The sequence below is a fragment of the Pelodiscus sinensis genome, unplaced genomic scaffold (genome assembly GCF_049634645.1).
Source record: "Pelodiscus sinensis isolate JC-2024 unplaced genomic scaffold, ASM4963464v1 ctg88, whole genome shotgun sequence".
Lineage (NCBI taxonomy): Eukaryota > Metazoa > Chordata > Testudines > Trionychidae > Pelodiscus > Pelodiscus sinensis.
In genome coordinates this window covers 211638-235423 of record NW_027465944.1, presented here as the reverse complement: position 1 = coordinate 235423, position 23786 = coordinate 211638, and the positions used below count along the sequence as shown (strand labels likewise).

Below are 23786 nucleotides of genomic sequence, written 5' to 3'. Positions count from 1 at the left end.
CACTAAGAGGCACCTGACAGACACGGGTCCTGTGCGCCGTCGTCATGGCGACGGGCTCCATATGTCCTTGGCGCACGAGGCCCTGCCATGGCATGAGAGAGACAGCCCACTGGCCAACAGCCGACAGCTCGGCAACCAACCGCCGACAGCCCGGCAACCAACCGCCAACAGCCCGGCAACCAACCACCGAGAGCCCGGTAACCAACCACCGAGAGCCCGGTAACCAACCACCGAGAGCCCGGTAACCAACTGCCAACAGCCCGGCAACCAACCGCCGACAGCCCGGCAACCAACCGCCGACAGCCCGGCAACCAACCGCCGACAGCCTGGCAACCAACCGCCGACAGCCCGGCAACCAACTGCCGACAGCCCGGCAACCAACCGCCGACAGCCCGGCAACCAACCGCCAACAGCCCGGCAACCAACTGCCGACAGCCCGGCAACCAACCGCCGACAGCCCGGCAACCAACCGCCGACAGCCTGGCAACCAACCGCCGACAGCCCGGCAACCAACTGCCAACAGCCCGGCAACCAACCGCCAACGGCTGACAGCCCGGCAACCAACCGCTGACAGCCTGCCAACCAACCACCAACAGCCCGGCAGCCAACAGCCTGGCAACCAACCACCGACAGCCTGCCAACCAACCGCCAACAGCCGACAGCCCGGCAACCAACTGCCAACAGCCCGGCAACCAACTGCCAACAGCTCAGCAACCAACCGCCGACAGCCGACAGCCCGGCAACCAACTGCCAACAGACTGGCCAGCCACAGCCGACAGCCTGCCAGCCAACCGCCGACGGCCCGGCAGCCACCCGCTGACAGCCCGGCAACCAGCCGCCGACAGCCCGGCAACCAACTGGCTAATTGCCGACAGCCTGGCAACCAACCACTGGCAGCCTGGCAACCAACCGCCAGCAGCCTGGCAACCAACAGCCAACAGCTCGGCAACCAACCGCCCAACAGCCCAGCAACCAACCGACCAACCGCCAGCAGCCGACAGCCCGGCAACCAACAGCCGACTGCCCAACGGGCAAACAGCCGACAGTCCAGCACCCAACGGGCAAACAGCCGACAGTCCAGCACCCAACGGGCAAACAGCCGACAGCTCAGCGCCCAATGCGGTAACAGCCAACAGCTTGGCATCCAGTGGGGTAATAGTGACAGCCTGGCACCCAATGGATCCAAAGCTGATAGCTCAGTGCCCAATGGGGCAACAATGACAGCCTGGCACCCAATGGGCCAACAGTCTGGCACCCAACAGAGCAACAGCATGGCACTCAACAGCTGACAGCTCTGTGCCCAATATGTCAATAGCCAATTGGCCAGCGCCCAACAGGGCACGAGCCAACAACTTAGCACCCAACTGGGCAACAGTTAAATGGTAGGGCATCCAAAGGGCAACAGCCTGGTGTCCAAAGGTATAACAGCAACACCCTGGTGCCAATGGGACAATAGCCTGGTACCAAATGGGGGGCAACAGCCTGGCACCCAAGGGGCAGCATCCAAAGAGCATGATGCCCAACAACAATGCCAACCAAACAACATGGCATCCCATGGGGCAGCTGCCAAATGACATGGTACCCAATGATGACAATAGCCAAATGGCATGGTGCTCTATGACAAGGACAGCCAATGAAAATAACAGCCCAGAGACGGCATAGGAAGTGGCATGGCCTCTGATGGCAGTGTGGCCCAACAACGACAGACAAACTGGATGGCACTGTGATAGGGCTCGACCCCAAGGCCCAGAGGTTCATAGAGAAGGCCTCCAGGAGGCTAGAGTGGCTGTGGCAGAGCCAGCCAATCAGGAGCCAGGAGGGACTACAAAAGGAGCTGCAGGAGCTCAGCTGCAGCCCAGATAGGGGAGGGAGAAGGCTGGGGGCTGGCAGAACCAAGGACAGCTCAGAGCGGGGAGCTGTTCAGGACACGGTCTCCAGGAGGAGAAGCCCTGGAGGCCTCCCTCTCCTAGCGAGGGGAGAAACAGACTGAGAGGCTGGACTCAGAGAGCCTGGAAGGCTGGGTGTCTTGACCCAAAGCTGAGTAGCCCGAAGGTTGAAGGCAGTGCAGGAACCCACAGTGAGCCAAAAGGAGGCGCTCGTGTGAGGTGAGGGCTGGCCCCGTTACCGGCACCCCTGAACAGCAGGGGGCACCCAGGGTATGTCTACACTACCCTCCTAGTTCGAACTAGGAGGGTAATGTATGCATACCGCACTTGCTAATGAAGCCCGGGATTTGAATTTCCCGGGCTTCATTAGCATAAGCGGGGAGCCGCCATTTTTAAATCCCCGCTGCTTCGAACCCCGTGTAGCGCGGCTACACGGGGCTCGAACTAGGTAGTTCGGACTAGGGTGCCTATTCCGAACTACCGGTACACCTCGTTTCACGAGGAGTAATGGTAGTTCGGAATAGGACCCTAGTCCGAACTACCTAGTTCGAGCCCCGTGTAGCCGCGCTACACGGGGTTCGAAGCAGCGGGGATTTAAAAATGGCGGCTCCCCGCTTATGCTAATGAAGCCCGGGAAATTCAAATCCCGGGCTTCATTAGCAAGTGCGGTATGCATACATTACCCCGCTAGTTCGAACTAGCGGGGTAGTGTAGACATACCCCCCATGAGAATGCCTGCTCCATGGGGAAAAGGCACGATGCCCAGTGGGGTGGCAACTCAATGCATTGTGCCAGATGGTGCAGGCCAAAGACAACAAGAGCCGAATGGCTTAGGACCCAGTGGGGAAGCAACCCACTGGCCTGGCCCACAACGGTGGGCAGTCAGATGGTAGCACCTTGCCCCATTGGGCTGACAGCCAAAGCACGTCGCACCGGCGGGGCAGCCCAAAGGCAGCAGCAACTAAAGGGCGCAGCTCAATACCAGTGACACTGTGCCCAAAGCGGGGGACGCATTAAACTGTTGTATCCCAACCAAATTGTGTCGCTGCCGTGCGCTGACGCATGCTGCACTACAACGGCCCCAGTCGGTAAAGAGGGAGCGTTGTAGATACTGAGGCCAAAAGAGACCTTTTTGATCAGCTGCTCTGTCTTCCGGCAGAAAGCAGACGGGAGAGTCTGACCCAGTGGTTCCCGAGTGAAGCCCTGAATAGCTGAGTCTAAGGGTCCCCTGTAGAAAGACAGCCACACTTGGTATATGTCCCTGGGAGCCCTGAAGAGAAATTCCTTCATCTCTGTGATGCGCTCCGTCTGGTGATGAGCACCACGGTAAAGGCCACAAGGAAACATCATCCACTTGCCCACAAATGTCACTGCTTCGGCCTGGGGCCATCCTGCCCCAACTGAGCATGATGTCAGACCCTCCACATGTGACATGGACATGAGGTCCGAAGCCCTGGATGGAAGCAAGGGGCCGCCCCTCCCTTGGGGAGTCCTAGAAGGCATGAGAAACGCAGGATCCTCCACCCTCACTTGGGCGTGACATACGTAAATGACCGGGGACTTATTTATGAAGCACATTGAAGGAATCGGTCAGAAAATGAGCTGAGAGCTTCCACCTGCTCGTCAACATGGGGGTGTTAATAACACCGTGACCATCTCCCTGCAACATCCCTCCGGCGCATTCAGGCACTTGACCAACGGGAATGGATTGAGTTTCACCAAACTCCGGGGTGGTAGGTCAGTCCAGTGCTTTTCAAACTCTTTTGTTGATGCCTGGGACCCAGTAGAATTTGACTCGAGTGTGGGCTCCGGGGTGGAGCTGAGGATGAGAGTTTTGGGGTGTAGGAGGGGGCTTTGACGTTGGGGGGCAGGGCTGTGGCAGGAGGGGCTCACCTTGAGCAGTGCAGCGGGGGGGCTAAGGCAGCTTCCTGCCTGACCTGGCCTCGCAGACCATGCTGCGCCCCAGAAGCAGCCAGCAGCAGGTTTCCAGCCAATGGGAGTGCGGAGCTAGTGCTGGGGCAGGGGCAGTGCGCGGAGCCCTATGCAATCTCCCTGTGCCCCCCACCTAGGAACCAGGCCTGTTGCCAAGTCGCTTCTGGGGCACGGCGCAGCCTGCGGTGCCAGGACAGGCAGAGAGCTGCCTTCACCCCCCCACTGCTCACCTGATCCCCCTGCAGCAACAAGCCCCAGCGCCCGACATCCCACCCCCCAGGGCTGGGTTGTGCCCCATCATTTGGAAACTGCGGGGTCAGCATGATTAACCCCTTTTGTCACGGGGAGAGGGAACCTGGGACGCAGAGAAGGGAAGTGAATTGGCCAAGGGCACAGAGCCTGGGATGCCGTGTGGGGCTTTGGACTAATTGCTAGTCCAATATACTGCCTGAGACCGAACCCCCCTGAGATCTCCCCACTAGGCTCCTCCCCTCACCGGAAATAGAACCCAAGTGACTCACACTCATGCTTCTGCCCATCTGCCTTGTCTCCCAGACCCCTGCTCTGACCACTGCAGCACACTCGGTCCAGAGCCAAGAATAATCGTCACCCCAAGTTGGATCTTTAGCACTGTAGGACAAAATTCATCCCACTTGGCATAAGCAGGCATTCCACCGGTGTATGCCGGATCTTGGCTCAGCCTTGGCATTGAAATTCACCTGCCAGGAGAGCAGAGGATCAGGGAGGGGGAAACAGCCCCATTCCTCACATCCCTGGCTAGCTGAGAAACAGCTGGGACCTCGTCACAGGCTCCCTGCAGGAGCGGGGTAGTGTCACGGCTCTGTTCCCTGTCTGCCTCAGAAGCTGGCGGGACTCGTCATACGCTGGCAAATGGTCGGAATGTGGGGACTGCGAAAGAAAAGTCAGAAAAATATGTTTACAGTTTCATCCGGGCCGTGAGCCAGCCAAGCCAGGCTAGAGCCTGGCCTATAAATAGGGCTTTAAAACTAGCTTCCAGGGGTCGGCCAGTCAAATACCAGGAATACTTTTAAAATGAGCTCCGGAATCTTGCTACCGTATCCCATTGTTAGTGATGTAAGGCAAGATAAGTGTTAATCCACTGCCATGCTACAAGGCATCATCTGGTTGCTAAAGGGCCCAGGAAGTTTTTTAAAAAACCAAACCCATATTCCTCTGCTGTAGTACCCATGCAGAGAGGTGAATAAAGAAAAGTTCTTTACTTGTTCCCTAAATAGAAGAACTAGAGGACACCAAATGAAATTAATGGGTAGCAGGTTTAAAACTAATAAAAGAAAGTTCTTCTTCACACAACCTGTGGAACTCCTTGCCAGAGGAGGCTGTGAAGGCTAGAACTATAACAGAGTTTAAAAAAGAGCTAGATACATTCATGGGGGTTAGGTCCATTAAAGGCTGTTAGCCAGGGGATAAGGAACGGTGCCCCTGACCTCTGTTTGTCAGAGACTGGAGATGGATGGCAGGAGACAAATTGCATGATCATTGTCTTTGGTCCACCCGCTCTGGGGCACCTGGTGCTGGCCACTGTCGGCAGACAGGCTACTGGGCTAGATGGACCTTTGGTCTGACCCAGTCTGGCCGTTCATATGTTCTTATGTTCCTCCAAAGTGGCCGTGGGAGGGAATGGTAAGTTGCTCAGCTGTGGGTCATCGGTTCGGGATTGCTCCTGGCTAATGGCGACTTTCCTGTCGTTCGGGTTGGCGATGGCGGTTTTGGAGCAGGGACTCAGGTCTCTCCTCGTTCGTTCTGTGCAACAGAGTGACGTCTGTGATTGGAGGCTAGTGGGTCAGCTCCAGCGCAGGGGTGCGAGGGGTGTGAGACTAACTGGCTCTTTAGTGGTCAGTTTTTTGATGTAGGAGGCTAGGTCCCATTTTCAAAAGTCCATCTGGGCTTGCAATCGGGTGCTCAGAAACGATGTGCACGAGCGGTAGATTATGGGGTGGAACAGAGGGAGTTGTGGGCCTTTGCCCTCAAATTCCCCTAGCCCACCAACCACCCACGTTCTTGGCAGTTTCATTGGTGGAGAGGTCAGAAGAGGTAGTAGTCCAGGACTTCTCGAGCTTCCTGGTCTGGATGTCAGATGGGGGACGCTGTCCTCCTTAGGAGGGGATCCCTGATGACCCCCACACATCTCCTCCTCTTGAGAGTGGTGCTCGTGGGATCCCCGCCTCTAGGGCAATGCATCCCATGCCTTCCAGCCGATGGGGGTCTCCTGATCCCATCCCGCAGGCAACTTTTCCAAACCATTCTCTGCAGTAGTACCCGTGCAGCGAGCCTGAAAACAGTTTCTTACCCCTGTCTGCACTGCGGGTACAGGAGTTCTCTTCTCTCTTCTTCTGGGCCCCACATGCTGCCAGTTCCCCCCGCTCTGCACTGCCCTCTCCGGCTCTCCAGCATGCTGCGCCTGCAGCTTCAAACGCTGACTTCTGTCCCGAAAGTCTTCCCTCTCTGCTGCAAGGCCTCTAACCTTTAACCTTCTCTTCCAATATGGAGACCAGCTTGCATTTTGTACTGAGGAAGTCCCCACTGTCCTCTGGGAGAGAGACAGACAAGACAGATTGGTGCCTCACAACAGTGATCGCTCACTGTCCGGGTTGTCTTCCCTCGGAGAGCCTCTTCCGATGCGGTATTTGCTGCTCACGAGGGATGTGACATTGCATGAAATCAGCGAATCGAGTAGTCGATGTCATTTCCATCAACTTCCCAATTAGGTGATAAGGGGGGAAGCTCTTAATCCATTTAAAAAGCCGATGTGCAGTGGGGGCGGGGGGGACTGGGAGCGAGCCGAGACAGCTGATTTCCAGCTCGCGCCTGGTCACCTGCGAGCCTCTGCCCCCCAGAGATGGTTCTGGGGGGAACCGGCTTTTAAGCCAGCTCCCTGCAGCACCAGCTCCTGCTCCCTCCTCTCTCTGAAAGAAGTGGCAAGTGGTGGTGTGGGGGGGAAGCGACCCATGGAGTGACTACCTGACTACCAGATAAGCCCGTGCTTATTGGCCAGTCGACCGGTCGCCGACATCCCTTCTGCTCACAGAAGCCTGAAAGGCAAAACCCAAAACCAAAAGAAAACCACCCCCCAAGCCAACCCACCCTCTGGGAATTCCCCTCAGGCCAATTCCCAGGCAAACTTCCTGTTTGCTGCTCACTCCCGTCCCAACTGGCTGGTTTCCTGTAAGGCTGCTGGCCACACACTCTCTCTCTCTCTCTCTCTCTCTCTCTCTCTCTCTCTCTTCACATTTCATGGTGGTATTGGAAATTGGAAATCTGGCCTGTGGCCTTCACAGCCTCGGTGCTTTTCAGTGACCCAGCTTGGTCTGGAGTGTCTGTAATTACAGGAAGTGTGTGGCCTTGAAAGCAGAGCTTGGGGTTTCTTAACACACAGCTACAGTTTCTCACGGATTCGGCTTTGGCAGTGCCTGGGGCAGCGGCGGATTTAGGGCAGGGCAAGCGGGGCGGCTGCCCCGGGCCCCGCGCTTCCCGAGGCCCCACGCATGCGCCTTGGCACCACGGTGCATGCGCTGTGTCAAGGGGGGGGGGCCGCGAAATTTTGCTGCCTGGGGCCACGCGGCGCTGCCCTGGGCCCCGCGACACTCTCATCCGCCCCTGGCCTGGGGCATGTTCCAGCAGCCTCCTTGGATTTCTGTGCAAGGAATGAAAGAATCGAGGCTCAGACATGGCAGGAGTGGGGTCGACCGGGGACGAGTCTGATACTTCGCTCTCGGCTAGCGCATTTCACCTGCCCTTCTCAAAGCAGTTTTAAATGAGGTATTGTCACCCCTCACATCACGGGACTACAGGGAGCTGAAGTGGTCCCTCTGGTGTCCACAACAGACAGGGCCGGATTCATTCTCCTGTGGGCTGGCGACAATTTGATTTTGTGGGACTCCTGTATACAAGTATTTTTCCTAATTTAAAACCAAACGATCACAATTTTGACATCAAGGCTAGGAATGTCATGCTAAACGTGCCTTTTAATGAACAGAAAGCTGTTCTGTGGTTACACTTCAATCTTTAAACATGTAGAATGTCGGTAAGTTCATTCAAAATAGACTATTTCTTCCATATGAGTTTCTTTCTGGTATTCAGAGCCGAGCAATCCTCGATGCTACTGAAATCCAGTTGAGGAAGCAAGTCGTGCTCTGTTAATATTGGAGTCAAATTATTCAGTTTCATCTCATCCATGCTTGACCTCAACTTGTTTTTTATTAGCGCCAGTTTTGAAACAATCGTTCCTCTTCAGTATTAGTTACTGGCTGTGTCAAACAAACCCACGAGGCAATGTCTGCATTGGGAAACACAGACTGCAGACTCTGTTGTCTTAAAATCTAAGGAGTGTCACTGCCGTTTTGTATAACGCGTTTTTTGTGAACTCCCTACATTGAACCAGTTCATCTGCAAAATCCTCTTGTAAGTGGCTCCTATATTTGTTTAGTAGTTCATCTCCTTTCTGCCTCAGAAAGACATGATTCAGCTGTTGAAGATTGTTCATAAATCCAGAATAGCCGCATACCTCTTTGTATGCTTCATACCTACCATGCAACTCTGCAACAAGTTTATCAATAAGAACGTTGAAAATCTCCATGCAAAATTTCTCTCGGCCTGACAACTTAAGAGTCCGGCTCCCCAGACTCATCCTGGTTTTTTATGTTTCAGTTCACGGTGCTTTTCCCATTGATACTGTTCAGAAACTTGAGGTGTTGTTTCTTTAGTGGTAGTTTCCAAGCTGTCAAACCGAACTCATAGACCAGCCACAAAATCCTTTACAGCTTTAGACAAGACAGTTTCAACAGCCTGAAATGCAGTGCTTGCTGCTCGAAAGCAGTTTCCAGCTTGTCTGGTTTCATGATTGGTGCTCAAGCATCGGGGTGCATATTTGGGCTCCCATTTGGATTTGGGCTGGTTTTCCTGAATATTTTTACAATTCAACCATCGTGCTTTTGTATCTGGGGCATGTGCAGACCACCTCTGGTCTGAAAGTTTTCAGCATCTTGGTTCACTTGCTGTCTTTTGGCACTAATCCTGCAGTAACAATTTGCCTTTGAGTGGGTGACTCCGAGAAGAAGTTAAAAAGTGACTGAGCAAAGGAAGAAAACATGTTTGCTTCCAAGAAGCAGTTTATGCTTGTTACCCCAATTAAATTGGGTGTGAGCTATGCAAAGTGCCCACTCTGTTAATGGGTTTATCTCCCAAATTCATGATTGCAGACCTTTGTATGCCCGTGACATGTTAATGGCATTGTCGTAAGACTGACTTCTGCAATTTGCAGTGTCAGTGTCAAACTTCTGCAAAACTGTTAGAACTGAATTACAAAGCGATTCTCCGGTGTGACTTGTTATGGCGAAAAGTCTCAGAGAGGTAGCTGTGTTAATCTGTAACTGGAAAATCTTAAAAAACAATGAATAATCCTGCAGCATCTTAGAGACTAACAAAACGTAGATGGTATCATGAACTTTCATGGGCAGAACAACTCTCCAAGCTATCGACATCCAAAACACAAAGCAGACCCTATCGATGGAGAAGAAAGAAGGCCCTCACGAGGTACAGATTCCCACTTTGAAGAGCCAAGAGGGTTTTTGATAAACACCGTTTCTGATGCTTGTATTGGTTTGCAAAAGCTGAAGACACAATTTTTGTTTCGACGTAGTGTTGGCCCTTTTGTGATCCAATAAGATTGCACCATGTCATTTGTCAGGGCATGCTGCATCGATGCTGTGTGGGTCAAAGTTCACTGTGTTTTTATCTTCATCACATGCAGCTATTTCACTCTGATCCAAAACCGGCTGGCTGACTGTGTCTGGGCTGTTGTGGCTGCTGTCATTCGCTCGCATGGATTTGTGATGCTCATTGACTATTTTCCAAAGGATTAATGTCTGGTGCATTCGTTGGTGGTTTACTGAAATAGCCTGTTAGTTTTGGTAGTTTGTTTAGCACCTGTCCCTTGCAAATCGTTTTTAACTTCCGCACTTTCCTCTTCTGAGCTCCACTGTCATATTTTCCAGGTGCACTGTTAACTAACGTTTTTTGGAAACCCCTGCACAGGCGCACAGAGCCAAGCGATAAGAAATGGCACGGGATTGGATTTTATCACATAATAATTGTGATCAGGAAGTTGTTTTAATAAGATACGTTGGTAAAATAGATTTTATTCTACCTCAAACCATAGATTATACATTCTTATATACAGGGCTCGCAAAGCCGCGGCGAGCCCCGTTCGCCAGCTGCGCTGTCTGGCGATCTGCGCATGCCAGATCGCCTGTACCCGGCTCTTCCGGGTTGTAATCTACTCGCCATGGGCAAGTAGATTACATAGATTGTTGAGCCCTGCTTATATATATTTTTTTCTTACCATTGGCCGGTGGCTGGCAACATCCAGAGCTCCTCCTCCAGCCAGCAACTTTCTTACTGGTGTGCTCCCCACCCCGGTCACTCTGAAATATAACTATCCCTCTTAACAGCCCTTCCTGAGATATGGAAAACAATCCCATTCCAGGCACATCCCGTTCTCCTGGCACAACCAAACCCTGACCTTGCTTTATGATATGAGGACAGGAGCGGCCCGAGGCCAGCTGCGGCAGCTGGTGCCCCAGGCAGAAGGCGCGATCGGCGCCCCCGCCTGCATGGCCGTCAATGGCTGTGATGTAATCACGGGCCGCCCCTGTATGAGGAAGCTGCCTACTGAGTTTGGTCTTAGCTCTTATTGTTTGAGGAGTTCTTGAGCAAAAGGACTCACAGACGGATGGATGGACACACAGACAGCATCTCCCTTAGCTTAAGGCTCTGGGCTGAAGCCCCTAAAACCTCTATGTTAATCTGATCCTACCAACTGGATGGAGCCAAGAATAGGGCCCAGCATCCCGAGTCCTGGGCAGTGCTGTAGCCAGTGGGCCCTGCTGCCTTGGGTGGCACGCTGTGGCTGGGCTAAGGATGCCTTATGAGAATTAGCCAAGGCAAAGGCACACTCAGCCATGCCCAGGCTTGTGCGGTTTGGTGGTTTTCTTAAAGCGCCAGCTCCTGGAGTCATGTTACGATGTGAGACTCTTGAGTTAGTCTAGCCAGGGTGGAGCAGAGCAAAGTCCAGAAACGTGGCCCCCGTGCAGCTCAAAATGGCAGAAGAGAGTAACTCGACTTTTATTTATTACATTCTCGTGATTTGGGGGGGGGGGCCCACCTCCTGGAGTTGGAAGGGTTGGGCCTGGCCCTCTTACACGTGTGTTGTGCAGCTCTGCGCACCACCCCCACTGGGAGGGGGCTGTGGGTAGTGCATTTCCTGGGCTAAGAAATACTGTAAAGATCCTACCACGAGAGGCTGTTGGAAACATGGTGGCCTTGAGTCCATGTAGGACTTTTGCTGCTCAATGCCCCAGAATCCTTTGCGGCAGCTGCCTTCATACTTCCGAACTGCTAATTCTGCAGGAGATGCAAAGAATTCGGGAGGCCCGTTTTGAACCCTCAAAGCCCCAGCTACAGCTGTCTGAGCAGAAAGCAGGCGGCCCCTCCAGGGAGGAATGGCCCAGACAAGGGGGATCGGTTGGGAGAGGGAAGCAGCAAGCCAAGGGGGCCAGTCCCTGTCCTTGCCTAGAGCAGCAGGTAGGGCTGGGTCCGGATGAGCTGGAAAAGGCAGAAGTCCGGAGACTGGGCCCTACCTCCCGCCGGGAGATCTGTGCCAGGGGCGTGAGTTTGGGAGGGTTTGGAGCAGAGGGGCCAGCAGCAGCGAGAATGGGAAGCAGAGTGGGGTAGGCGGGATGGCTGGGCCTGGAAAAATAGCTGCCTTGACTCCAAGGCTGCTCACTAGCCAGAGGGACGAACTTGGGGTGGAGTTGATTTCAGAGCCAGACCGGGGAGTCGGCCCCTGCTCCCTGGGCCCACGTGGCCAGCCCCGGAGAAAGCCCCTGCCTGCCGTCTCTGTAATGTGCCCGTGTGCTGGAAGCGGCTGGAGTGGCTCCCAGCTGGCCGGGGCACAAGCATTTCAGTTCCACTCATTGGTTCTTACCACTGGCTCCGCAGCACAATCCCTCCGTTCCCAGGGAGGGCTCTGAGGCCGGACAAATTGCATTCTCCACGGCCCATCGGGAGCCAGAAATGTTACCCCAGTTGGGAGTTGGGCAAAGGCCCAGGCTCTGCTCCTGGATAACTCAGCAGAAGGAGTGAGTAGCCGGGAAGCCGAATCCCAGGGGTCGGGAGCAGGGCGGAATCTGGGAATTCCCACCCCCCCAGCTAGTGGCAGAAATCCAGGGACCCTAGTGGGAGCAGAGCCCGGAGATCAGAGACGTGTGGTTCGATGGACATGGACCTGGGGGGGCGGGGAGTCTGATGGGCTTATGTTTCCTGCGGTGGGGGGAGTCCAGTACTTACCCCAGGGAGACTGAGGGCCAGAACTCCTGTGTTCTCTTCCCACCTCCAGGAAGAGTTAGAGCTAGGGGGGCTAAGAGTCAGGGCTCCTGGGTTCTGTCCCCATCTCAGGGAGGGGAATAGGGGCTAGTGGTTAGAAGAGTCAAAGAGACAGGACTCCTGGGTTCTATTGCCAGCTCCAGGGTGGGAGTGGAGTCTAGTGGTTAGAACAAGGGCGGGGGGACGACTCTGAGTCAGGACTCCTGGCTTCTGTTCCCAGTCTCGGACTGGGATGTGGGATCTAGTGGGAGAATTCTGAGGAAGAACTCCGAGCTTGGTTCCAACGCCCCGGGATGCCTTAGGCACGTCCCATCAGCGTGCTGTGCCTCAGTTTCCCCTTGGGTTCTGCGGCAGTGCTAATGCCAAGCCAGCCAGCCGGCAGCTTAGCAACTGAGCGTAGAACTGTACCGGATCAGGGCGGGGGCGGAACATGGCAGCTCCGACTGCGCTCAGGAAAAACAAACAGTTAACTCTCCCTCGAGTCCACTCAGCCTCTGTGCGTGGTTGGAATGCCAGACGCAGGGAACGTGATCCCTCCAAACATTCCTTCAGGACCTCTGCCAGCTCCAGCCCCATTATGCAACCCCAATTGCCGCAGACACCCAAGCCCCCTACTCACCCCCAGCCCACCTCCCTCCCTTGGCTTTGATCGGGCTGGAAGACAACAAGCAAAGACGCAGCGTCCCGGCTGCAGCTCACGCCCAGGCAGCGCCACGGTTCCTGGCAGGTTGTTTCTCCGCTTCCTTTCCCAGCACTCCGGGAGGCGAGCGCGGGGTGCGTGGGGGAGGCGGGGGCCGCTGCGGGGAGCGTGCGAGGCTGATCCTGACTGCGGAGGTGAGCTGGGAGCGGAGGGACGCCGCAGCCCTGTGCAGGTCTGGCTTCAATTACAGAGCCTGGGGAGAATCTGCAGCGCGGCGCCTGGGACCTGGCTATGGTGAGGGAGAGCGTCGGCTCCAGCCTTTCGGGGACCCAGCGCAGTTCGGGCTTGTGGAGGAAGTGGCCCTGGTGACCCCCGGGGAGGGGCAGGTGACTGGCAGCGGTGCTGGAGGAGGGACGAGGTCTCCCAGGCCGGCTGAGATGTCAGCATTGGCCAAAGGGGGAAGGTGACGAGATTCACAAGGGTCTGGAGGGCAGGTTCCTGTGGGCGCGATGACACCTCCCAGTGCTGCGCCTCAGCAGTTCCCCAAGCACAGCCCAGGGGAGAGCCGGCTCTTGGAGGAGAGTGGGGACTAGTGGGCAGAGCAGGGGGCTGGCACTAAGGCAGAGGTCCTGCCCCGCCAGAGCACAGAGCCCATTCTTCGTGGCCAGTTGGTTGGAGCTGTCAGCCCTTTGCTGCCGGTCCAGTGGGCGGGTGTAACCTGCCTCCCACCTGGGAACTGGGCTGGGATCCCAACAGCTCTTTGCAGGCTTGGCTTAGATCATACCCCTGACCGAGATCAGGGCCCGGCGGGCTGGGTGCTGCCCAGGCCCCGGCCGAGATCCAGGCCCTGGGGACGGGTGCTGCCCAGACTCCAAGTGCAGCCAGGCCTGCCTGGCCCTGATCTCAGCCCGGGTCTGGGCAGCGCCCTTGTCCTGTGTTCCTAACACGGGAGCCAGCTCCATCCCTGGGGCAGCCGGTGTGGGCTTCCCACTGCTCCCAGGGTGGGGGGGCACAGGCTGCCCCAGAGATGGAGCTGGCTCCCACATTTGGAAAGCAGGATAAGGGACCCTCTGAAGGTGTGTTGTAAGCAAAACTCATGAAGTCATTCTGCCGCTCTACTCTGCACTAGTTAGGCCTCAGCTGGAGTACTGTGTCCAGTTCTGGGCGCCACATTTCAAGAAAGATGTGGAGAAATTGGAAAGGGTGCAGAGAAGAGCGACAAGAATGATTAAAGGTCTAGAGAACATGACCTATGAAGCCAGGCTTCATGAACTGGGCTTGTTTAGTTTGGAAAAAAGAAGATTAAGGGGGGACATGATAGCGGTTTTCAAATATCTAAAAGGGTGTCACAAGGAGGAAGGAGAAAATTTGTTCCTCTTGGTTTCTGAGGACAGGACAAGGAGTAATGGGCTTAAAGTGCAGCAGGGGAGGTTTAGATTGGACATTAGGAAAAAATTCCTAACTGTCAGGGTGGTCAAATATTGGAATAAATTGCCAAGGGAGGTGGTGGAATCTCCCTCTCTGGAGATATTTAAGAACAGGTTAGATAGACATCTGTCAGGGATGGTGTAGGTGGAGCTTGGTCCTGCCTTGAGGGCGGGGGGCTGGACTCGATGACCTCTCGAGGTCCCTTCCAGTCCTATTATTCTATGATTCTAAGGTAGGGAGGTGGGCTGGGTTCTGGAGTGGACCAAGGGATAGGACATTCCCCTGGGATCGCTGCCCAGACCCCGGCTGAGATCAGGGCCCGTGGGGCCGGGCGCCCCCAGACCCCGGCCGAGATCAGGGCCCGTGGGGCCGGGCGCCCCCAGACCCCGGCCGAGATCAGGGCCCGTCGGGCCAGGCGCCCCCAGACACCCCCCGAGATCAGGGCCTGTCTGGCCAGTTGCTGCCCAGACCCCGGCTGAGATCAGGGCCCGTCTGGCCGGGCGCCCCCAGACCTCCCCGAGATCAGGGCCCATCGGGCCGGGTGCCCCCAGACCTCCCCAAGATCAGGGCCCGTCGGGCCGGGCGCCCCCAGACCTCCCCGAGATCAGGGCCCGTCGGGCCGGGTGCCCCCAGACCCCGGCCGAGATCAGGGCCCGTCGGGCCGGGCGCCCCCAGACTCCGGCCGAGATCAGGGCCCGTCGGGCCGGGCGCCCCCAGACCTCGGCCGAGATCAGGGCCCGTCGGGCCGGGCGCCCCCAGACTCCGGCCGAGATCAGGGCCCGTCGGGCCAGGTGCTGCTGTGCTGTCACAGATGTGCACACACAGCCTGGCTGCGCGGCGAGGAGGTGAGACAGCCCCTGTGCCGCTCGGGGGGAGCTGGTCGGCTGCCAGGCCGTGGCTAAAACAACAACTGAGGCATTTCAGTGCTGCCGAGTGCTCTGTAAACGGACCAGCCTGGATCCCCAGCGGGCCCGGCTCGGTGGGGCCCCCTCCCCCCGCACAGCGGCCGGAGGGCTGGAGACAGAGCCTGCATTGATGGGGCTGAGCCGCCCGAGGCCTGGGCTGGCAGGAACGGGCGGGGGGCCGCTCTGCTGGGCTGCAGCGGACAGAGGGCTCAGTTACCCCAGAACGCACCGGCCCCTCTCTCTCCCCAGAGGCTGAGCTGCGGCTGCCTCTTGGTCCTCTTGGTGAAGATCCCCGCCCTGTGCCTGGTCGGGGGCCAGGATGATGATGAGGCCCCCCCGTTTCTCCAGCTGGCAGGGGGGGGGCTGCCCCCGAGGGACGCCCCGGGCTGCCCGGCCAACTGCACCTGCCCCTCAGAGGAGACGGTGGAGTGCGGGGGCCTGGACCTGCACGTCTTCCCCAGCAACATCTCCAGCGCTGTCCAGCACCTTTCTCTGCAGGTAGCAAGCCCCTGGCCCCGCCGGGCCCGTCCCCCGCTGGGAGGAGCCAGGGCCCATGGAGGGCGGCACCGCTGGGCTCAGAGAGCAGCCCGGGGGCGCCCCAGGGGTGGTGGGACCCCCTGCCAGAGCCCCCAGAGCCGTTCCCGGACGTTCCCCCCCCCAGGGCCTGACAGGGCGTGGGGTCTCTTCCTGCAGAATAACCGGCTCCGGGAGCTGCCCTGCCGGGAACTGGCCCAGCTGACCAGCCTGAAAACCCTCAACCTGCACAACAACCACCTCGTCTCCGCCGGTGAGGGGCCGTCGCGGGCAGGGCTGCGGGCGCCACCCAGGCGAGGGCGCGGCGGGCAGGGCCCCGCCAGCAAGAGCTGGGCACGTGTGGGCCTCCCACAGGAGAGCTCTTCCCAGCCTCCTGCGGGACAGAAATCCCCATAGCCCCAAATCAGAGCCCCCCTCCTTGCCCTTCCCTCCCCGAATCCCGGACGGACGCACTTGCAGGCCAGGCTCCAGTTCCAGCAGGAGGTTCTTCCACCTCGTCTCCACTCTCGGGCGGCTTCGCCCCAGGCATTAGACGGCTGCCACGCTCCACCCCAGAGGCAGCTGCATGTCAGCGGTGTGGGAGGTTATTTGGGCCCTGGCAGCAAAGCACGGCGGGGACAGGATGGCAGCTCCGGGGGAGCAGGGAGGCAGGGCCGAGCGCACTAGCTGGACAGAGCGGGGTCACACGCTGGCCTCCCGGCTGTGCCTGGACAAACAGTCTCAGCTCTTCTCTCTGCTGCTCTCCAGGCCTCCCGGACGAAGCCTTCGAGTCCCTGGAGTCGCTGCAGTACATCTACCTGGCCAACAACAAGGTGGGCGCGGGTCTGTCCTCGGGCAGCGCAGGGCCCGGTGCGCAGCGTTCCCCGCCACAGCCCCGGTGTTTCCTCAGGCGTTCACCCACAGGGACGGGAGTCTGTGCCCCGCAAGGGAGAGAGACTGTGTGTGTGTGCGTGTATGTGTGTGTGTGTGTGTGTGTGTGCCCCGCGAGGGAGAGAGAAACAGACATGTGTGTGAGTGTGTGTGTGTGTGTGTGTGTGTGCCACGCGAGGGAGAGAGAAACAGACATGTGTGTGAGTGTGTGTGTGTGTGTGTATGTGTGCCACGCGAGGGAGAGAGAAACAGACATGTGTGTGAGTGTGTGTGTGTGTGTGTGTGCCACGCGAGGGAGAGAGAAACAGACATGTGTGTGAGTGTGTGTGTGTGTGTGTGTGCCACGCGAGGGAGAGAGACTGTGTGTGTGCGTGCGTATGTGTGTATGTGTGTGTGTGTGTGTCTGTGCCCCGCGAGGGAGAGAGACTGTGTGTGTGTGCGCGTGTATGTGTGTGTGTGTGTCTGTGTGTGTGTGTGTGTGCCCCGCGAGGGAGAGAGAAACAGACGTGTGTGAGTGTGTGTGTGCGCGCCCCGCGAGGGAGAGAGACAGACAGTGTGTGTGCGTGTATGTGTGTGTGTGTCTGTGCCCCACGAGGGAGAGAGAGACAGACGTGTGTGTGTGTGTGTGTGTGTGTGTGTGTGCGCCCCGCGAGGGAGAGAGACAGTGTGTGTGTGTGTGTGTGTGCCCCATGAGGGAGAGAGAGACAGACGTGTGTGTGTGTGTGTCTGTGCCCCATGAGGGAGAGAGAGACAGACGTGTGTGTGTGTGTGTGTGTGTGTGTGCGCCCCGCGAGGGAGAGAGACAGTGTGTGTGTGTGTGTCTGTGCCCCATGAGGGAGAGAGAGACAGACGTGTGTGTGTGTGTGTGTGTGTGTGTGCGCCCCGCGAGGGAGAGAGACAGTGTGTGTGTGTGTGTGTGTGCCCCATGAGGGAGAGAGAGACAGACGTGTGTGTGTGTGTGTGTGTATAACCAGGTTGGGATGGGACCTCCCAGGAAAGCCCAGAGACCTGCAGCCAGTGGTGTGGGTGACTCTGTCATGGCAGTAGGGGGTGCTGTGCTGCAGGGACCGGTGTGTGGGGGGGCAGCGCTGCAGGGAAGAGGGCAGTGCAGCAGCAGGGGGCGCCGTGCTGCAGGGAACAGACTGGGAGGGGAAAGCAGCAGGGGGCGCTGTGCTGCAGGGAACGGGGCGGGAGGCAGCAGCAGGGGGCGCTGTGCTGCAGGGAATGGGGCGGGGGGCAGCAGCAGGGGGCGCTGTGCTGCAGGGAACGGGGCGGGAGGCAGCAGCAGGGGGCGCTGTGCTGCAGGGAATGGGGCGGGGGGCAGCAGCAGGGGGCGCTGTGCTGCAGGGAACGGGGCGGGAGGCAGCAGCAGGGGGCGCTGTGCTGCAGGGAACGGGGGCGGGAGGCAGCAGCAGGGGGCGCTGTGCTGCAGGGAACGGGGCGGGGGGCAGCAGCAGGGGGCACCGTGCTACAGGGAACGGGGCGGGGGGCAGCAGCAGGGGGCGCCGTGCTACAGGGAACAGAGTGGGAGGGGGCAGCTGCAGGTGGCTCCCCTCCAGGGGCTCTGCCTGGCGCTCCGGGCTCTGCCCTGTGGGAGGATCCCACATGGTCTCCCACAAGGGTCGCTGCTAACCTGGTGTCCTGGGACATCCCCTCCTGACTTCCTACCCTGCTGCTGGGCTCACTGGAGACGGGCTCCCCCTCCACGTCCTGTCCTGACCCTCGTGGGGGGGCAGGGCTGTCAAACAGCTGCTGTGCTCCACCCCAGAGCAGATCCCTGTCTCAACAGCTGCGGTGCCTGCCTGCCAGTAACCTAGAGGCAATCACTGTAGGGACAGGAGCTTGTCCCATCCAGAGGTGGCTGCATGTGAGTGACGGGTGAAGCAATGTCTGGCCAAGCTGCAGCAGGACACACCAGCGCCTGCTGCATTCGGCCTGGTCCCCGTTGCTGTTTTCCCAGCTCACGGTGGCGCCGCAGACCCTGCCCAGCACAGTGCGCATCGTGGACCTGGCTGCTAACCTGCTCACCGCAGTTTACCCGCTCACCTTTGGGCAGAAACCCAACCTCAGGTAGAGCCGCCAGCCAGGCCCCTGCCTCAGGCCCGCGGGAGGGACAGCACGGGGTGGGGCGCTGTCCCCGCGGGGGGCCACGGTGCTGCAAGGAGCGGGGGGGGGGGCTCGCTGGGAGGTTCTGCCCATGGGGGCGGGACTGGGCACTGCTGCTGCAGAGCCTGGGGGATCAGCTGTTTGCGTCCCTCCTTCCATGCAGGTCCGTGTATCTTCACAACAACCAGCTGAGCAACGCTGGGCTCCCCTACAACGCCTTCAACGGCTCCGACGCCGTCAGCACCATGATCCTCTCCAGCAACCAGCTCAGCTACCTGCCCCAGAACCTGCCTCCCGCGCTCGTCCGGCTCCACTTGCAGGTGGGGAAGGGCCTGGGGCCCTGAGGCCTGACACACCCCCAGCCCCAGCCCCCTTTGCTGCGGGAGAGGTGGCGCAGGCCAGTGGTTAGCGCGGGGTGGGGGGCTCCTGGGTTCCCTTCTCAGCATGGCCTTTGAGTCCCTCTGGGACCCTGGGCAAGTTCACCCCAGCTCTGCCAGTCCAGTGCTGGGCGTCCTAGTGGTTATCTCGGTGCTGTACCAAGGGCAGCCTTCCCCCCGGCCAGCTGACTGGGCTCGGGAGCTTCTCCAGGCAGGAAAGGCCCCGTCTTTAGTGGCCTCGACCTCCCGTCCCTGCAGAACAACCGCATCTCCCGGATCCCCAGGGGGGCGCTGAGCAGCCAGGGGAAGCTGCGGGAGCTCTACCTGCAGAACAACAACCTGTCCAACCAGGGCCTGGACCCTTCCACCTTCAGGTGCGCCTGGGCGGGGGGCTCTGGACCCTTCCACCTTCAGGTGCAGCTGGGGGGGGCCTGGACCCTTCCACCTTCAGGGGCAACTGGGGGGAGGCCTGGACCCTTCCACCTTCAGGTGCGGCTAGGGGGGCCTGGACCCTTCCACTTTCAGGGGCGGCTGGGGGGGGGCTGGACCCTTCCACTTTCAGGGGTGGCTGGGAGGGGGCTGGACCCTTCCACTTTCAGGGGCGGCTGGGGGGAGGCCTGGACCCTTCCACTTCAGGGGCGGCTGGGGGGGAGGCCTGGACCCTTCCACTTCAGGGGCAGCTAGGAGGAGGCTGGACCCTTCCACCTTCAGGTGTGGCTCGGGGGGGGGGGGGCAGGATCCTTCCACTTCAGGTGCAGCTGGGGGGGTGCCCTGGACCCTTCCACCTTCAGGTGCAGCTAGGGGAGGGTAGAGCAGTTAGGGTAGGGAGATGGGATTGTCTGGGTTCTACCCCAGCTCAGGGCAGGGGACGCGGTGTCTAGGGGGCTGGGAGCCAGGATTCCTGGGCAATGTTCCCTCTAATTTTTCCCATACATGTGCAGAATAAAATGTGTTCTGTGCACCAAGGCATGTGCAGATGTGCACCACCAATGGAAACATGCCAGCTGTGGGTGCTCTGCTAATCATCTGGGCAGCAACTGCCTCTCTCCTGGGTGGCCGCCCTAGCGCTCAGCTTACAGGGAACACTGCTCCTGGGCTCTCCTCCCAACTCTGGGAGGGCAGAGGGGCCTAGTAGTTAGAGCAGGAAGGGGCTGGGGACCAGGCCTGGGAGGGCAGTGGGGTCTGGTGGTTAGAGCAGGGTGAACTCCTGGGCCCAGCACAGTAGGAGGCTATGGCCTAGCCCAGTCCCCTTTGCAGCAAGCTGAAGAGCCTGGAGTACCTGGACCTGTCTAACAACAACCTGAGCGAGATCCCGGCCAGCTTCCCCCCGAGCATCGTGATCCTGCACCTGGGCAAGAACCACATCGGGGCGCTGCCGCGGGACAGCCTGAGCCGGGCGCGGGGGCTGCAGTACCTGCTGCTGCAGAACAACCACCTGACGGCCGCCGGCGTCCACCCCGAGGCCTTCCTCAAGCTGCGCAGCCTGCACACCCTGCACCTCTACAACAACCGGCTGGAGCGGGTGCCCCCGGCTCTGCCCCGCCGGGTGCGCTCCCTCATGCTGCTGCACAACCGCATCGCCCACGTGGGCCTGCATGACTTCGCCGGCACCTACCTGCTGGCCGAGCTCAACCTGAGCTACAACCGCCTCTACAGCGCCCGCATCCACCGCCTGGCCTTCCGCAAGCTGCGCCGGCTGCAGAGCCTGGACCTGGCGGGTAACCTGCTCACCCTGCTGCCCGCCGGCCTCCCAGCCAGCCTCGAGGTGCTGCGGCTGCCCCAGAACCAGATCAACTCCCTGTCACCCGAGCTGCTGGCCAACCTGACCGGGCTCAAGGAGCTGCACTTGGCCCACAACAGGCTGCGTGTCGGCTCCATCACCCCCGGCACCTGGCAGGAGCTGCAGGGGCTCAAGGTGAGGGAGAGGGCAGGGGGGTCTAGTGGTTGGTGGGGGGGCTGGTCTGGGAGCCAGGACTCGTGAGCTCGTACCTTCACGAAAGAGCCCTCTGGGAGCATGGCCGAGCCAGACTGGATCAGGACCACTGGCCAAGTAGACCTGTAACCTGGCTCTGAGAAGCCCACTATTAGCTGAAATTGTAGGAACCACCAGAGCAGGCAGATGTGGGATTCTCAGCCCCCCATGAAGGTCTCCTCCTACCCCCTAACCGGGTTTAATCCCCATTCCAGAACCGTTCTATCTGTGGACCTACCGGACTTACTTGTCACCCACATAGGCATCCAGCCCCCTCTTTGAGCCTGTCTTTGAAGCCTCATTGACTTCTTGTGACAGGGAGTTCCGCCGGCTAACACCTAACACCCTGTCGAAAGGAGCAGTGCTTTGAATTTGCTCCCCTCTCCCAGGCTGTGTCTACATTGGCATCCCTTTCCGGAAAAGGGATGCTAATGAGACACTTCGGAATTGCAAATCCCCAGGGGATTTAAATATGCCCCATGGCATTTGCATTTACATGGCTGCCGCTTTTTTCCGGCTCGGGGTTTTTGCCGGAGAAAAGTGCCAGTGTAGACGCGATTCTCCGGAAGATCCCTTATTCCTACTTGAAAGCGGCAGCCCCAGTGCCTGACTCAAAGGCGTGTCCGGGGCCTGGCTGGGTGTCACCAGTGAGCAGAGCTGGAGAGCGAACACGCGGCCCTGAGAACTCTGCTGGTTAACCCTGCCCCTCCTGCTCCCCCAGCTCCTGGATCTCAGCCACAACGAGTTGTCCTACGTCCCCCCGGACCTGCCGGAGTCCCTGGAGTATCTCTATCTCCAGCACAACCGCATTGCTGTCATTGAGGCCGGGGCCTTCCGCACCGTCCCCGACATCCGGGCCATCATTCTCAGGTACCCGCCCCCAGCCCGAGGCCCTTCCAGGGCTGCTGGCTCACGGTAGGGTCAGGCGGAGCAGTGTGGGGGACTCGCCCCGGCCCGTGTCTCCGGCGAGCCGCCCTAGCGGTGGGGCGGGCCAGAACCGCCCCCTGCCCGTCAGGGTGGGCCAGGCCGGGCCGGAGAGAGCCTGGCGCGTGGAGCAGCACAGACTGAGGGCGGGTCCCCAGGACGCTCAGCCGGCACGGGAGCCCCGTCTCAGCAGAGCCCCAGGTTTTCAACCTGCCCGCCCTGCGCTTCCAGGTCCAACCGCCTGCTGGCGGCCAGCGTGTCCCCCACGGCCTTCGCCGCCCTGGAGCAGCTGGAGGTGGTGGACACCACGGGGAACCCGGAGCCCATCAGCGTCCCGATGCCGCGGGCCAGGCAGTGGCTCAGTGCTCCCGCGGGGCCCTAGCTGGACGGTGGCGGCCCCACACCGGCTCGTCAGCACGGCACTAGGGCCTCTTCGGCCACCTCCCGCGGCGGGGGCAGGGCCCAGGCTGCCCTCACCTGGGCGCGCGGCCCTGGCAGGGAGCAGCAGCTAAGCAGAGGAGGGCAGGCTCTGTCCTTGGCCAGGGCCAAATCCAGCAACGGTGTCAGCAGGGGACACTCTCCCCTGCATCAGCGCAGGGCTGGGGGGCTGTGCTATGGGGAGTGGGGGGGCAGAGCTGGGGGGGCGCTGTGCTACAGGGAGCGGGGGGAGGAGCAGGGAGCAGGGCTGGGGGGTGCTGTGCTATGGGGAGTGGGGGGGAGGGCTCGGGGGGTGCTGTGCTACGGGGCGCGGGGGGGAGTGGGGGCAGGGCTGGGGGAACTGCTACAGGGAGTGGGGGGGAATAGGAGGCAGGGCTGGGGGGAACTGTGCTATGGGGAGCGGGGGGAGGAGCAAGGGGCAGAGCTGGAAGGGCTCTGTGCTCTGGGGAGCAGGGGGGGCGCTGTGCAGGGGGAGCGCTGTGCTCTGGGGAGCAGGGGGGGCTCTGTGCTCTGGGAAGCGGGGGGGGCGCTGTGCTCTGGGGAGCGGGGGGGGCTCTGTGCAGGGGGAGTGCTGTGCTCTGGGGAGCGGGGGGGCGCTGTGCTCTGGGGAGCAGCGGGGCGCTGTGCTCTGGGGAGCGGGGGGGGCGCTGTGCTCTGGGGGGGCGCTGTGCTCTGGGGAGCGGGGGGGGCGCTGTGCTCTGGGGGGGCGCTGTGCTCTGGGGAGCGGGGGGCTCTGTGCTCTGGGAAGCGGGGGGGGCTGTGCTCTGGGGAGCGGGGGGGGCGCTGTGCTCTGGGGGGGCGCTGTGCTCTGGGGAGCGGGGGGGGCGCTGTGCTCTGGGGAGCTGGGGGGCGCTGTGCTCTGGGGAGCGGGGGGGGGGCGCTGTGCTCTGGGGGGGCGCTGTGCTCTGGGGAGCGGGGGGGGCGCTGTGCTCTGGGGGGGCGCTGTGCTCTGGGGAGCGGGAGGGGCGCTGTGCTCTGGGGGGGCGCTGTGCTCTGGGGAGCGGGGGGCTCTGTGCTCTGGGAAGCGGGGGGGCTGTGCTCTGGGGGGGCGCTGTGCTCTGGGGAGCTGGGGGGCGCTGTGCTCTGGGGGGGCGCTGTGCTCTGGGGAGCGGGGGGGGCGCTGTGCTCTGGGGAGCGGGGGGGGCGCTGTGCTCCGGGGAGCGGGGGGGGGCGAAGTGCCCCTGTTCCTTCAACTCCTTTTGCCCCTCTGTCAGCCTGGCAAATTCCATCTCCTCTCTCACTCCCCTGCCCCCTTTCCTCTGCCCTGGCCCATAGCGCTGCCGTGGCCCCCAGAGGCGGTTGCATTTGTGCTGGCGAAGTTTCCCTCCCTGTGCGCATCGGGGTGGGGCTCGG

At 59.9% G+C, this 23786-nt stretch overlaps 1 protein-coding gene across 3 annotated transcripts; it reads left to right on the top strand.

The window, feature by feature from the left end:
• The first annotated feature begins 12160 nt into the window (after window positions 1-12160).
• Window positions 12161-22629, top strand: PODNL1 (podocan like 1). Of its 3 annotated transcripts, none has more exons than XM_075917156.1 (10): window positions 12161-13173; window positions 15561-15710; window positions 15906-15999; window positions 16494-16558; window positions 18577-18686; window positions 18886-19042; window positions 19358-19473; window positions 20357-21014; window positions 21793-21941; window positions 22227-22629. In XM_075917156.1, exons 1-10 carry the CDS (start codon window positions 13171-13173, stop codon window positions 22375-22377), a joined length of 1653 nt encoding a protein of 550 aa, XP_075773271.1. In that variant the 5' UTR covers window positions 12161-13170; the 3' UTR covers window positions 22378-22629. The 3 variants fall into 3 exon arrangements, with proteins under 3 accessions (XP_075773271.1, XP_075773272.1, XP_075773270.1); XM_075917155.1 differs by having other exon boundaries at window positions 12163-13173; window positions 15462-15710; XM_075917157.1 differs by lacking the exon at window positions 15561-15710 and having other exon boundaries at window positions 12162-13173.
• The last annotated feature ends 1157 nt before the right edge of the window (window positions 22630-23786 follow it).

What these genes read in the sequence shown, in the direction of transcription:
- PODNL1 (XM_075917155.1), top strand. An exon ending in TCTACCTGGCCAACAACAAG is followed by an intron (nt 16,559 to 18,576) that starts GTGGGCGCGGGT and finishes CTGTTTTCCCAG; the next exon opens with CTCACGGTGGCGCCGCAGAC. An exon ending in ATCCGGGCCATCATTCTCAG is followed by an intron (nt 21,942 to 22,226) that starts GTACCCGCCCCC and finishes CTGCGCTTCCAG; the next exon opens with GTCCAACCGCCTGCTGGCGG.